Below are 16,041 nucleotides of genomic sequence, written 5' to 3'. Positions count from 1 at the left end.
GGTTTAAGCTTTGCAGTGGAATGTCATTTGTGGCGCAGCAACGCTCTCTTTTTAGGCTCGGGGGAAAATCTGACTTGTTTAAAAATGTTGGGTTTACTTTGAACTACCTGTCAGCTCTTCATATCATGGACTGTGTATTTACAAACTAGGTAAAGTTTGGAGCCAGTCAATGGTAGGGTATGAAAAATTCAGGTTCAGTAGGATGTGCCACTTAGGAGTAGTAGCTGGTGAGTGTTCCCAGGACTCACTGCCAAGACAAAGTCTCTTGCAGTAAATATGATATTTATATTAACTACATTTTGCTTTCCTTGATTCTTCCTGAAGTCTCAATGGCACAAGCTACTTTAAGAAAAACTTTCTGTACATTATTACAGAAGAACCAAGACACAGAGCAGAATAGGGCCTGGGTGAAGTGACACAACGTACTTTGGTCTTGGAAGATGGTCTGTGTTTAAGTGGGCAGTTATGAGCTGTAGGTGCAGTAAATGTTTCTAACCCCAGTCAGCTTTGTTCCCTGCTTTTCTGCCCAGCCTTGCCAGCAGCTGTGGGGAGACAGTGCTGGGCAGGAGCAGCTGGGGATTCACACAGGGAACTAATTAAACCAGCACTCCTGGCAGAGGAATGCCTAGTAAACCGAGCATCAGCAGTGTCCTCAAGCTCTTGAGGGAGCTGAGAAGTTCTTTCCATTCCTAAAGACCAGAGAGATGTTGCTCTTGTTTAGGTACAGCTCTATAATAGAAAGCTTTGGGCTCCTTATTACTGGCTGGTCCCCCGAGTGCTGTGTCTTGCACCATTAAAATGACTTCTTAGTTTTGTTTCTTTTGTGCTCTTAAACACCATAGTTTATTTGGCAAATACAGTATGTCTTCCCAACAAGAAGTTCTTACACAGCCATTGACAAGGCTTTTGCTGAAGGGAGGTTCAGTGCAGCAGTCTGGAGGATCAGGGAAGTGGGCATAGCAGAGCTGGAGTTCTACCAGGATGATGAGAGGAATGTTTTAAGACCCTCTCCTGGAGCTACTTGTGTGTTTGCATCAGCTGGCTGATTTCCAAGGCAAACTCTGAACAGTTGTCCTGTTAGAGCAGGTGAAAGTAGAGCCATTTGCTGCTGCCTAGAGGCTTTAGGGTATGCATGTGTCAGGCCCATATGCTGCTTATAAATCCTGTGGATGACCTCTTAGCATCCTTGAGCAGTGGTTTCCCTCCCCCAGCCCCTACACCCTCTCTAAGATACTCAACACAGCCTATGAAAAACTCCACCTGGCTGGCAACCAAGAACAATGAAGCAGTATTGTTTTTAGGCACAAAAATAAAACTGGGCCAGTTTCTAGACAAAACAGAACATTGTGTGGAAATTAATTTGGTGCTAAGTTATTTCGCTGTCTGACAACAATTTTTAGACTTCCAAAAAGGCCCATTGGTTGAAGATTAATTGTACCCGGGGTAGGTTGAATGCTGGCATGTGGAGTGCTGATGGAATTGAAAAGCATGGGATGTGGGGAAAAGTGGCTTCTGTGTGCACACTTTGCTTCCCCAGCAGGGATGCAGCCAGAGGTTTGCACCAGCACGTGTTCCCTCCCTGTCCAAAGAAACGTCCTGCCTTTCACTGTGCAGCATTATCATCTTCTTGCTGTCTTGGACTCAAACTGCATCACAGCTCCTCTCACCTAAGGCTAAAATAAGTGATTTTTATTAGAGAAAACATGATCTGGGAGGAATTATTCCAACCTGAGCAAACACAGCCTTGATGCTTTTAGGAGTCATTTGGCTGGAAAACAGCATGTTTGGGGAAAGGCACCTGAATTCAACTTGTCTTTTGCCAGGTTTGCCTACAAGTGCTAAAAGATGACAGCAGCCTGGGAAGTGTGTAAATTCAAGCCCCAAACATCAACAGGGTCTTTGTTTGGTCCCATCACTTGGGCAGTGTCCAGTGGCCATTTTTTGTTGTGTGCAAATAGACATGCAGAGGAGGGAAGGATCACGCCCACAGGGTTGGTAATAAGATGCACCTTTGAGCTGTTTATTTTAATAATACAGCTGTACAACCTCGGCAGCATCTCAGAATAAAATATCAACCCCTTTCATTACCAGCAAGGGTTTCATCTTGCAATGTTTAATTCAGCTATTGCTGTTCCCCCCTGTAAATTGTCAGTTTAATTGCCTGGGTTTAGAAATTAAAAGATTTTTGTGGCTTCAGGGCTTACCTATTGTTCCTGAACTGTATGTTATATCTAACTGAATAGATGATAACTCTCCTGTCTGACTTGCCAATAAATGTTTTGATACCAAAGCTGAAAATAATAATGCAAGTAAAAAATAACTCTGTAGAGAACAGAAGTCTTGAGGTTATTTCGCTGAAGATCCTGTTGCTTTGTTAATCTTTGCTTGCATCTGATAACTGTTCAGAAAGTTCATGAGTCAGTGAGTTTGTTTAATTATGAAACAAAACTATTTGTTCAGAAATTGTTTTGGAAAACAATATTCTTCACGGTTGTTTACCTGCCTTGGCAGAAGTGCATTCAGATATGGATACAGGATGTAGCTGACTCAATTATTATTTGTGATTTGTTTGTTTGACTGTTATTTAGGAGACCTGTTTGAGTAATGCATGTAATTAAATATACGTGTATTTAAATATAAATATATAAAAGAAAGTGTAGGAAAGAAGAGTTGTGAAAATGTCGCTGGTAAATTGTTAATTACTGAAATTGCTTTTTTACACCTTTATATGACAAACACTCATGTTTTACTCTTGGTTCCCACTGTATACCCCAAAGGCATTAAAACAGAGGACAGCCTGAGCCATTCCCCAGGACAGAGTGGGTTCCTCAGCTATGGATCCAGTTTTGGTGCCCCAGCAGCAGGACAGGCCCCCTACACGTACCAGATGCACGGTGAGTACAGCTCAGGGCCTGGCAGGAGGAGCTGTGGCTGCTCAGAATCTCACACCCCCACGCTGGACCAGTTCTGCTGAAATTACTGTGGAAAGCTTTTAGGTTAGGCAGCCAGCACAGGGATGGAGGTAAGTCTGTGGCAGATCTGTTTTGCTCATCAAGGCATTGATTTCTGGCTGAGGGACTGGATTAACACTAGTTTACCCCAGAAAAATTTCAAGAAGATCAATATAAGCTTTGTCTTTCTGCAGAAATTGCATTTTCTTTCTTTTAATTAGTTCTGTGGCTGCATACCTGGGATTGTTGTGTTAGTGTGAGTTCCTGCATTCTGAGTGGAAGCAAAACAAAAAGGTGGCTTTACACTTCATGCCAACAGTCCTGTCAGTATTGTACTTCTTTCTGCTGACCTGAACAAAGTGCTCCGTGGTTAAATTGCTGTATACTCTCTCCACTAATTCTTTTTTAAAAAGCTGATACTTTGATACTAAAAAAACCCATGAGTGATTCCACTGGAGGAGGGCGAATGCACGAGGATAAACCTCTCCCTTGCCTTTGTCCTCCCCTTTAGGGATTTTCCAAGGGTTGGAAAACCAAAGCGTGGTTGCATGGCTTTCCCAAGTTGTTGTACAAGCTGTGGGAAAGGGAAAGAGATCAAGTCTGTCACTTTGCTTTTTGATATTGTTGGGAATTTTGGGCGAAATGCCCTGTTGTGTCATTGCTGTCCCCCTTGCAAAACTGTCTCTGTCAATTCTCTTAATTCTTCTCAATCCTGAAAGTGAAAGGTGGGCACACATCCACTTTGATTTGAAATCTGAGAGTAACTAAAATCCTAAACAGTTACACCAACTGGGAAACAAGGTAAAATTCATTTTATTCTAGAAATTATTTAAGAAAGCTGAGGACTAAGAGTTGACCCCCTCTGCTGAGACTGCACATGCTGGTTTTGTCAGAGAATGTGTCTCTAACACTAAGCTGGTTTGGGGGGCTTGGAGACCTCGTGGCACATGCTGGAGACATCTGGGTTGAATGTGGCACAAAAAGAAATCAAAATGGTAGCCTATGGGTTTGGGGTTTTTTGTCACGGTGACTCCTGCAGGTTTCACCTGTCCCACGTGTGCTCTCTCGTAGCTCACTGAGCTGTTTGAGAAGGCAGATTCTTGGCTTTCTTGGCTCTGAAGTCTTTAAGGTGGCCCCTTTGTTCAGTCAAGAGGTTTAGACAAGCAAATTTTGTGCATCAGCACTCGAAAATATTACACTTGAAAACAATAGTGATGCAGCCACGTGCTGTACCAAAACATGCTGAGAATTATGTGTATGAGTGTGACTGTTCCCTAGGGCCATGCTGTGGTATTTGGTGAAATCACTTCTTTTCAGATATTTCTTCCAGAGAGATCATTCAGCCACTTCACTAAGCCTTTAATGCAAAAGAAAACAGAGGAAAACAGTTTCTGCAAGTGGCAGGTGCTCACTCCGAGGCACAGGGAGCAGGAGTAAATGTGTCTCCCTGTAAACAAGTATTTCCACCCTTCTTCTCCTTGCTCCTGAGAGGACCAGTCTGAAGCTCCCTGACCATATGGTTTATTTACCTTGCTGAGTGCTAGTGAAAGGTTTGAGTGAGAAGTCAGGAGCCTTCCTGTGCTGAGTGCTACCGAGGAATGTGGGCTCAGTGCTTTCCCACGCACAGCACTGGGGGTGGGGAGGGGATCACTCCCAGCTCTCCCTGCCAACCAGCTCCAGGACCACTGAGACTTCTGCCAAGTTCACATCAGCCCTTTTGGTCGCCCTGTTGCTGGTGATGGGCTAAACCAGCTGAAAAGGGCAAATTTTTATTGATATACTTGATCTCAGAGCGCAGAATATTCTGTGGGAAGGGACCCACCAGGATTCTCAAGTCCAACTCTTGAGCAAATAGCCCGTGCTGGGATAGAACCTGCAACCTTGGCATTATTGGCATGGTTTTATAAAAAACAAATTTTAGGGGGCTTTGAGTGAAGCTCCTAAACCCTCACTTCAGGGAGAAAATGTTTATTGCATCGTGAGGAAAGAGAGCTCATGAGGAGGGTGACGTGCAGGGGTCCAGCAGGGATCGGTGTCTCCAGCAGCGCGCGCTGCTCGGTGCAAGGAAAAAACCTTTTCTTAAGCTCTTCTCTGCTAATATTGTAAGGTGGTAATAGCACAAGCACATGAGCGAAATAACTTTGTACTGTTTGCCTCTGTTGAGGAGCAGCTCCCAGAGCAGGGTAGTGAGCTCACCTGCAGGTGGGTGCAGGTGGTCGGATCGTGCAGCCCGAGCGATTCCTCCTCACTGTCCCCTCAGACATGAGTGACACGGTCCAGCAGCGAGTAACTACCCACTGTAGAGGTGTTACACCCATCACCAAGGAATAATTGGCCTCTTGGGTGACAAACCTGTGTCTCACAGGGCTCTAGGACAAATGCTGTCCTTCAGGAAGTGCCAGCATAGCTGGTGCTGGTTTGTCTCCTCTCATGTTTGCTTGGCACCAGCCTCCCCTCCCTGATGGCTGTGCTCAGTCACCTGGTACTTCTAAACCAAATTCTGCTCCCTGGTAAGGGCTGTTGTTTGCATTACAAACACAGGTGATGCAGCTGTAAAGGGGTAGCATTCAGCTTTTCACCTTGAACTCCAGTTGTATCCTGGTTCTTGAGTGAGAACAGGATCCGCTAAAAAGCGAAACAAGGATAGAACATTCTTATGGTCATTGAGTGGTAAAGAAAAAGAACTATTTTACAGGCAGCCAGAAGGGGAAATCTATTTTCATGCTTCCCTGGCATGAAAATAAATTAAATGTGGAAGAGTTTGTAAGCCAAATAGCTAATGCAGTGTGTCAAACACATATATAAATATAAAAGATGAGATTGGCAAGTTCCGTAGCTTTTAAAAATGACAGGAAACTCTATTGCAAAGGTAATGTAGATTAAAATAATGATTTTAATCACCATGTAACAATGGATATAATAGTATATCATCAGACTTTGTGTAACATTCAGACTGAAATCTTGTATTCACTTATTTGCTCTGAAAGAGTGACTTTTTTTCTCTCCCTTTTTTTTTTACCAATGTTGTTTCATGTCAGTATTTATTTAAAAAATATTAAATTATTTGTTTCGTAATGAAGATATTTGAAATATGCATGTGGCCAGTCTGGGGATAGCAGTTTAGAGTGACAAATCTCGAGAGGAGGTAACAGTTTGCATTAGATTCTTGTCCTCAAAGCAGTGAATTTGTAATGCTGGTAAAAAAATGTTGCTTCAAGGTCCGTGCCACTTCTTAATCAGTCCTCATGTAAGTGAGTTACAATTGCAGCACCAAATAGCCAAACACCCTGGGCTTGGTATTAGAAGTACATTGTGATTTTTAGCACATGTTTTTCTAAGTATACATTTTCTGACCATTTAGCTGTTCAGTGATTTCCTCAGACTTCTGGTAAAATTATTATTCAGTGATAGAAATTGAACATGAGACACAAAGATTACATTCCAGTTCTGCCCCTAAAAGCTCACTGTCTTAACTGGCAGTTGAGGAGACTGCTTGTTGCTGAGGGGGGGAGAAATCTTTGGAATATAAGAAACTTAGCATTTAGTGAGCTGTGTAAAACACAAAGAGAAAACTGTGCCAGCATATTCACTAACACAGAAACCCAGCAGTTATGCAGGGAGTGCAATGGCAGCTTATGGAGCATTTCCTGTGGTTGCATGAGCATGTGTTACCCCTTTATTGCACATCAGGCCATCTCTTCTCAGCTTGGCATTAATTCCTAGACAATGCCTTGCTCTTCAGTTATTATTGCTCAAATGACAGCTGGTATGAAACTATGAAGTTGCACAACAGTTAAAAATGGCCAAAGACCACTGTGGATACTGTCATTGGGCAGGAAAACATTGGATTGCTTTTTTTGGTGTTTTTTTTTTAATATCCAAATCTATCTACCCACAAAATACTTTTTACATTACAAAGGAAAATTCGGTTATGTAACTGGGATAACTTTCCTTTGCCAAGGAGTTGCAAAGCAGTATTGAGTTTGGTACAGACATAAATTTGGGACCAAAGACCTATGCAGTGAAATTCTTTGCTACTGCTAAGCATTTATTTTCTTTGTAGAATCCTTCTGATCAGCTGTCAAATAAAGCAGCATTTATTTTGTGCAACACTGATTTAAAATGGACTAATTATATATGTTGCTTATGTTTGTGGAATGAATTGGTTATGGATTGTTCTCCTGGCCTGAGACCAAATAAATTCTGTATAATTAATCAATTTAAATTTTTTTTTTATGCTGGAAACATTTTGACCCTTGTTGATACCTGGATAATCTAGACAGACTTTTTTCCAAGAGATGCCTGAATTTCTTGCAATTGTGTGCCAGTTTGTGTGCTACAAATTTAATATGAGGTCATAAATAGCTATTTGGCATAATTAGTTACCTCTGCCTGCATGAACTTTGCAGAGGAAGTGGATGTTTAATTTTAAGCTTGAGTTTTTAAGTACTTGGTGATGAAAACAGTGGTGGAATTTCAATCTGCACCTGAGGAACGTGGATCCCACTTCAGCATACAGACAGTGAATCCATAAGAAGTCCCATAAAATAAGGGAGAGCGAGGGCATGTTCTCAGCAAACTGTCACTCTCAGATGCCTTAGATTCATCAAATTAAAACCTCAGTAGAAAACGAGTAGCCTCTTTCAAAAGGTTCTGCTTCCCAGCTGGTTTGCATTAATTGCAGTCTAATACCATGGCAGTAAAGCTGTGCTCCACTCCGTGGTGAGTTCAACAGGGAGAGGCCTCTCTTCAGGAGGGGTCAGACCTCACTTTTTACAGTGTAAATACAAGGTTCCTTTAGCATAACAGCACAGTCTCCCTTTCAAAGGTTTTTAAACACCAGGGGCTGACTGTGCTCCATTTACTTTGTTTTAAAACGAGCTATCTTCCAGGAGAGGGGAGTCAGGGGGAGAGGCAGAGGTGTTGACAGTGATGCACTGGGAGCTGCAGGGGTCTGTGCTACTGCTGCCCACGGGGAGAGCTCTGCTCTGCCCCTTCCCGTGGAATGGAAATCAAATATTAACTGGGACAGTCAGAAATAGGAGTCTCCTCTAAGACAGAGCATTTACTTTGGAGGTATCTTGTGTCTGTTTGAGTTTTGTGTGTCTGACTTTCTTCAGGCTTGCAGGAGATGACACTGGGGAGATGGGACCAGGCAGGACAGTCATGAATGAGAGAGGAGAATAAGGTAGAAGAATAAGAATAATAAAGGGACTGGGTAAGGAAAATATAGTTTGTGGTGGGGTATGATGAGGAAATGGGAGCCAAGAGAGAAGAAAGAAGTGATGTTTCCCTAACCTGCTGCTTGACCATCTTGGGAGCCTTTATACAGGTCAGATAGAATACTCAAAACATGGGTTAATGAGCAGAATCAGCATAGAAAACACTCCAGAGATGTTTGGATGTCACAGAGATTTCTGTTTGTGGATTTTGCTTTCATCACTTCTGTAGGATGTAAAAAAATCCAAAAGCATAGGATGGTAACAGCTTGGGAAATTGTGAACTTGGCCTTGATTATTCGGCTTATAGTGCAGTTGGCAAAGAATATGCTAAAATGTTATAGAAGCTTCACTGAATAATTGATTCAGTATACCTAGTGATGTTTTCTTCAAAATATCTAGAAGGCAATAGAAGAGCTGGTGTAAAATTACACATAAAATTCTGTGTCAGGAAACATCATACCTGCATAGTCAAGCACTTGAAAGTTAGGAAACATCAGACTCATGATGCTGTGCAGTATTGGTGCTGCTTTTGTTGTATCTCGTTTCCAAGCTCTGTGTGAGGTAATGCTCTGGTGGAAAAAATAGAATGTAATTATATGATGAGAGACTGGGATGATGTTTGTGGACAAGCACAGTCTGACCCTGCTTCAGTCAGCACAGGCTGTGCAGCTCAGGAGTTTCTGAACTGCTGTGCTGGCACAGGATAACACTTGTATGGGCCTTTTTATATTTAATTTGGATGCCCTTTCTGTTTATGTTGGCAGGGTTTAAATAGTGACACTACTATGACCTCCAGAACGATGGGAATACCTGCACTGTCTGAAGAAGAGTCCATTGACAGTTATTAAAGATAAAAAGAGGAGGATATAAGCTGGACTTAGAAAGGCTGTGACTGGCAGGTTAATTGAAGCTGACAAGGCAATACCAGGGCAAAGATTACTCTACTGTTGTTTTTCTTACACTTTTCTCTGAGCATCCTCTGTTGGCCACTGTCTGGCTCTTCTCCTGGAGGCCTTGAAGTGCTGGAACAGGGTGTAGAGGGGCTGGAAAAGCCTCGAGGGAAATGCCTGGCTCTGGAGTGTTCAGTTGAGACTTACAGGGATCCTAAGTAGCAGGTCAGAGAGTGGAGATGTGCTGCCCAGTTCCCTCTTTTCCACTGGTATTTAGAGGTTTACTCTGCTCAAGAGGAAGAGAATTGCTAAGTATGTAGCTATGCTGACAGGGCATATTTTTATCCCCAGTTGCATGATAGGAGATGTGATAAGACTTGTTTGATTTTAATGCTGAGCTGGGAACTGGAGTCTTGGTGGCCACTACTCAGCACTGGAGGTGGCAAATCCAGCTTTTCTTTATCATGTCTTGTTATCCATCAGACAAGGATTGTGTCCAGGATGAAACTGCATCTGGAGGAATCTTTACTCCTTGGTGTCCATGGAGTCACCCAAATAGTTTGCTGATTGTTTTCTCCAACAAGGAGGATTGCACAGAAACAGTCTGTATCCCGTTGTAAGCATGTTGACTTTTTGGCCCAGAACATTCCCTTGTGATTTGTTTTTGAAGAGAGTCCGGAGTGATTTCCTTCTGTAGCTGCAGGATCATTTGATAGAAGTGGCTAAAAACACTTTCCCAAAATACAATAAAATCTAACTGCTTTCCCATGCTTCAGATCCTGAGAGTAACTATAAACCATCCCAGCACTTTCAACACCAATGTTGAGCTGGATTGAGCTATACAGGTGACCAGGCTCAAAAGGATGGTAAAAGCCAGGCCCTTAAAACTGCTCTGGTCATCACTTATTAAAGCTCTTTGAGGCTCTGTAGGTTGAGCACTCCCAGGAGCAGCAGCAGGGGAAGAGCTTTGACTGAGAAAAACTGTAGCATGAAATGTGTTTTCTGTCACTATTCAGGGTGCCCTCAAACACCTGGTCAGGCCCACAAGCCTGCCTGGGATAGTGGTGGGAGGCAAATGGACATACTTTGAGTGAGTTGTGTATCTGAGAGTATTATCTGCAGGAGGCTTTCATATCCTTCTGGGAGCAATGTCCTATAACAGACACTGCTGATGTCAAGTGCTGTAACGTTGTAGAATCATGCTTTTCATCTAGGTTAATCTAGTGTGCTCTTCCCTGCACTGTCTGAGCCCTTCCAGACAGAAACACAAGACATTTTGGGGAAGGGTTCATTACGTCTAATGGCAAACAGTTGAGCAATATGCTGCAAAGTACATATGGGTTGAGTTTTTCTTCTCTTTTAACGGGTCAGATAGTCTTGAAATACCTCCACAGCTGACAGCCATGCAGCATTTTATGAGTCTTCTTGCCCAGTAAATGCAGGCAGATGTTGTAGGATTTGGAACCTTACAAGGCACTGGAGTATAGCTGGTGGGAGGTAATTTTGATGAGTGCTTAACCTCTCACTAAAAAAGTAGCAGCTTGGAGAAGGCAGTATTTACTGCAGGAAACATTAGCTTGTCAGAGAGCTGAAGCACTGCAAAGAACCCCTCTGAATGACCATGCAAGTCTTCAGCCAGATGTTCTCCCCAGCCCAGAGTGGTGCACGCCCTGCAGGGAGGAGCAGGGAGGCCTTTGCATCACTCACCGGCAGAATTGCTTCCTGGAGGAAAGCAGCTCACTGATGTGAGAGTGCACAAGCCATTCTATGCAGGCTTGTAAAATACCATGGAAATCAGCTGACCCCTGCAGGCATTTATTTTATTAGTCCTAAATGACCAAATAATCCTTTGAGAGAACTCTCTGTGGAACCACTGTGCAATTCATCTGCAAGTGAGAGGAAATGCTTGGATATAAGCTCTGTTATTCTGTATTTTGGGGGGGTTAAACCATGACACAACCATATTGAGAAGTGTCCATGGTAGTCACCCTCAGTGTTCCTGGAGTCACAGTTGCTGCTGGCTGCCCAGAGAGCTGGGATAAACACTGAAACTGTCCTCCTGGGTTGAACCTCCTCCTCTGACTGTTGAGTATTTCACTGAGTGCTGGAAGAGCAAACCATCAGTTTTTCTGAAGATAGCAACTTATTCTAATTTGAGCAGTACAGGAGGCTTGGAGAACACACCCTCTGACCTGTGAAAGGTAAGGACACAAACCTGATTTTCAGAGATTGCTGTGGCTTTGATCTAAACTCTACCACAGGCCCATCCTGTCTCCATGATCACCACTCCCTAAGACACCACTGTTCCTATATCATGCTGTGTATTTGTAAAGTGAAAGAAAACTTTCCTTTAGCAGTTCCAGAGCTTAGTTCTGAATATACTGAAAATAATCATGAATATTCCCTTCTTTTCTTTGCTCACTCATACCTGGCAAGGAGGGGAAGAAATGCAGTTATTGCAGTGACTGAAAGACAAATATAGTAACTAAGAGAGTGAGGAGCTGGCACGAAAGTTTTTGCAGGAACCCAGGCCAGATCACGCACCATTGAAATGGTCATTGGCCATGGCATAGATTTTTAAAATGCTTGAATTAAAAAGTGAATGAAGGGGAAATAGCAAATGAAATCCATGTGTAGGAGAGCAGGAATATAACATCAGTCAGCTCACAAAGAGTTTCTCTATACATGTTGCCCTTGGACACTCCTGTAGGGAAGGGCCACATTTTCCTTATCAGGGGAAAATCGTGGCACTGAATGTGCCTGGCACAGGCACACCTTTTATGGGGTGCCTTTCCATGCAAATGTGTTTGGGATATACAGACTTTACAGGAACACTTAAAGGACTGTACATCTGAAGGGCTGTTCTACTTTAGAGTCCAGATTGTTTTATTATGAGCTAAATGTTCTTTAAGCTACCTGTGAATGAGGGCATTGTGACATTTAGCAACTGGCTTGATTGAACACAGATGTGAGCCATATTCCATGTGGAGAAGATCCAAAGGGAGAGATCCTAGGCTTGTTTCTGATTTGCAAGGAGGAGTTTGAATGCAATTACTTGACATTGAGTTACCAAGATAGATGGAAACAAATCTCTTGCTCACACATCTGCAGTACTGGAAATGTAAAATTGGTCTGAGTTTGAGATCGTGGGCTGCCTTCAGATGTCAGGCAAACAAAGCTGCTGTATGTGAAAGCTGAAGTCCTGTGGAAATGGGCAGTATCCACCCAGAAATGGGAGGGGGCCAGACATTTCTGTACATTGCTTACCAAGAGGCTTCCTACACAGCACTGCTCTCTGATGTCTTCCAGTCTGTGTCTGAATATTAGAAAAAGTGCTATTCCCTGGGAAAACATTTGGGGGAAAAAAAAGTGGTTGCATGAGGAACAGGGCTGAATTGATAGCATGCAATGTCTGTTGATAATTTTGCAGTTTCTTGAGTGTAAAATTTACTGATGCAAAACTGAAATTGCTCAAGGCAGAGTTCATTTTGTTGTGGAAGTGTTTATTTCTTATCAACAACTTAAAGAAGAAAAACAAACATTTGGGGTCATTTCTGATGCTGAATTCTACAAAACTGCTCACAGAAAATGTCACTAGCAGGCTTCATTCTCTGCTCCTGGAGTGAGAGGGTTTATCTTTGTCTTCACTGCTTGTGGCACTTGTTTGTTCTCCTGGCATTTGAACTGAGGGTGCAACATTGAAAACAGTCTCTCCAGTCTGCCCTGTGAAGTGGAACAGGGACTGAACTACAGCAGTCCCCAAGATAAAGGTTGATGTTGGAATGAAATATTGCTGAACCTGAATCTTTTAAGAACTTTTTTTTCCCATGCGGATAATTGATTCTATTTATTTTTTTTTTCTCCCAGCTTTGCATCCTTGTTCAGCTGGGAAGAAATTCCAAGTGTTTACTAACTTTGCTTGTTTGGTTGTCTGGAGTGCCCTTATCTGTAATTGTTCTGCTGTAACAACACTGAGCTGCCAAGATATGGTGAGCTTAGCAGCTCTCAAGGTGTACCCTGGGGAGAGGTTTCCATTCTTTGAATGTGGTGCTGTAGGGCAAGAAAAAGAGTTGTGTTTGATCTCAGTTTAGACAAACTATGCTCAAGTGATACTCCTTCAGGATACAATGACAGGAACAGAGAAGAGAAAAAACCTGAGTTGCCAGGCTTGTTGAACTTCAGTTTATAGGAAATACCAGTCTTAAGCACTCTGGCAAAGTATTTAAGTGTGCAGGTAAAAAAAAAAAAAATCAGGAAGTTTAAGTTTCTGTCTCTGTACCACAGTCCTTCCTTTGGAAAATCCCCTGGGCTGAGGGAGCCTGTAGGGACACCTGAGCTTGGGTAGCTCAGCTAAAATGACAAAAATATATTTTACAAAACCACAGTGCAAAATCCACCACGCTGGGTCTAGTCACTGTGGGAAGCTATGGAGCAAGAATCATTCCCCATCCTCTCACCCCTGCATTTCCACCCTCTTCTCCCTGCTCACTCACCTGCCCTGGGTGTGCATGGACACACTCGCTCTGCACAGCTGGTGCAAAGTTCTGATTAAGTTAATTCCAACTGTGCAAATCTCTCCTTTTTCTAATTCTCTCTGATTGTTTGGAAACCAGGAAGCTGCAGTATCATGTGCAGGTAGCACAGCAATAAACATGTTCTCAATCACAATTTACACATAAAGCGTGAGTCCCTCGAGGTAACTCATCCCCCTCTTGACAGCTTTAATAAAGGATGATGGATTGTTTCTAAATGACAGTTTAGGAAAATCAAAAATTCCCCCCTGTATTGTTTTGAGCTCTGGTGTACAAGAGCTGTTTTGTCTTCTGTGGAAGTTGTTTTTGCCTGTAAGCACTGGGGCTCTATTACTCTCCTTCACAGTGGTGAGAAATGCTCAGTTACCACAGGAGTGTATTCATCCTGCTGCATATCCGTGACTTTCTGAAAAACTGCAGGAGCCAAGCGTGGGTGGGAAGTGGGGAAGTGCCAAGAGCTGAATGTGTTGCTGTCTTCGGGATGCTGCTCTGGGCAGTCTCCTGGTGTGGGCTGTGGGAAGGAGGAGGAATTGGACACTGATCCACCCAGAGCTGCCTCCAAAGCAAGAATGCCAGGAGGGGGCATCACCTGAGCCCACCTGTGCTGGCTCAGCTCCCCAGCCAGGATGTGCAGGGGGCTTGGGCAAACCCAGACCTCCAGGTACCTGGCAGTCACCTGCACTCTGCTTTCCTCCACTCCACTCTTTTCTTTTTAAAGACCACATGTGTCAACAAATTAGTTGTGGAGGGCAGAGTCCTCTCTCTCTCTCTCTCTCTCTCTCTCTCTCTCTCTCTCTCTCTCTCTCTCTCTCTCTCTCTCTCTCTCTCTCTCTCTCTCTCTCTCTCTCTCTCTCTCTCTCTCTCGTTTCTTTTTGGCTTGACATTTATTTCCCGGTGCATGTGCTTTGTAGCTGCACTTGGCAGAGTGGAGTTTGTTCAGCTGTCCATTCCCCAGCTAATCTGGTGTCCTAAAATAAAAACAAGCAAGTGGATCTTTGGGGAATGGTTGCCCCATGAAGACATGCAGCCCTGCTCAGAGTCATTTACATGGTGAGAAACCAGAAAAGAAGAAAAACAAAGGCTGAGGGACTCAGCAGGGCTCAGTCTGGTGGGACACTGAGGTGATGGAATGGAGCCCAGACAAGAGCCCACTGCAGCCATGAAGCACCAAAGTCTTTCCCATATCATGTGAAATGAGAAATTTTGAAATCACAACCAGCAGAGAGTGGAGTTAAATCAAGGCTAGAACTTGCCATGGGGGCCGGATCCAGGGGATTGGGAAGCTTGCAGCTTGCAGCTCTCCTGCAGCTCTCTTGGTGGGAGGCAAAGAAAGACCATTCCTGGACATCTCATCTGAACCTTTACTTTTCCCCACGTAAAAACTTTGTGGTAATGCATCCTCTAGCTAAGAAGGCCTGGCTGGACATCAGCTGCTTTGTTTGAGACAAAACAATGTCCATCCTTTCTCTTCCTAATATCCCAGGATGAAGCAACGTGTTTGCTCCCTGCTGTCCCAGAAATCTCAGCAGTATTGTTCTTATGTTTGGAATATCAGCACCGGGGAACAAACGTTTCTTCTGAAAATTCCTGGGAACCTGGTCCATAAGGACAGGTGCCAGGACATACCTGTGCATGAAAGAGCACATGTGAGAGGTTCTGTACATAATCTGAGGGGTTTTCCTACAGGAGATGATGATGATAAAAAATACTGTTCTGTTAGTTATTGGAAAAAGAAGTAACTGAATTTTAAATCTGGGCTCAATCCTTGTGTCCCAGCTTTGTTTCCCAGCCCAATAAGCAATGTTTTATTGTATGTAATGAATGCCTTTCAATCAGCAAACCCCAGAAGAGTCCAAAGTCTTTACAGCCTGAGATTTGTGCCATACTTCTTTCTAGTGATCTGATACTTAGCTTCCTGTTGGAAATTATTTGTATTAATACATGCTGTTGCTTTAATTGCTGCTGTGTTTTATGACTGTGGTATTCTTTCCCTTAGGCACAACAGGGATTTACCAGGGAGCCAATGGCCTGACAAATTCTGCAGGATTCAGTGCTGTGCATCAGGTATGGTTCAGCATCCATTACTGGCAACCTCCACACTTATTTTAAACACCTGGAAAATTTGCAGATCAGAGAGATTATTCCAGTGCTCAGATACATTTAAGGAAGGTGTTGTTGTGTATTTTGCTGAAAACCATTCTGCTCTGCTCCCGTGGCCTGTCTGTTTGCTGGACCTGTAGATCTCTTGATTAATTGGAAGATGTGTCTCAGTGCACACAGAGTGCAGCCCATGCAGGAGGAGGATGCCCCAGTGGCCTCTGCTGTGCTGCTGTAGCAGTGCCAAGAGTTTCATCATCATTCTGCCATCTTACAACTTCCAGATATGTTGTCCATCCTCTCCAGGGAGAACTGTTTCTGCAGTCCTGTCGTCTGCTGTCTTGGCACT

The 16,041-nt window shown here is 43.4% G+C and overlaps 1 protein-coding gene across 2 annotated transcripts in view; it reads left to right on the top strand.

Annotated features, from left to right (window-relative positions):
• Window positions 1-16,041, top strand: part of EYA2 (EYA transcriptional coactivator and phosphatase 2) — a 79,909-nt gene that overhangs the window by 38,673 nt on the left and 25,195 nt on the right. For both annotated transcript variants that reach the window (XM_051803521.1, XM_051803520.1), the window contains 2 exons: window positions 2,778-2,894; window positions 15,592-15,659. In XM_051803521.1, the coding sequence (XP_051659481.1) occupies window positions 2,778-2,894; window positions 15,592-15,659 (185 nt within the window). The remainder of the gene's footprint in view (window positions 1-2,777; window positions 2,895-15,591; window positions 15,660-16,041) is intronic.

This window comes from Manacus candei, unplaced genomic scaffold, assembly GCF_025592945.1.
Source record: "Manacus candei isolate 608988 ecotype Guabito, Panama unplaced genomic scaffold, ASM2559294v1 h1tg000057l, whole genome shotgun sequence".
Lineage (NCBI taxonomy): Eukaryota > Metazoa > Chordata > Aves > Passeriformes > Pipridae > Manacus > Manacus candei.
The sequence above is the reverse complement of the archived record's forward strand: the minus strand, read 5'-3'. Positions and strand labels throughout refer to the sequence as shown.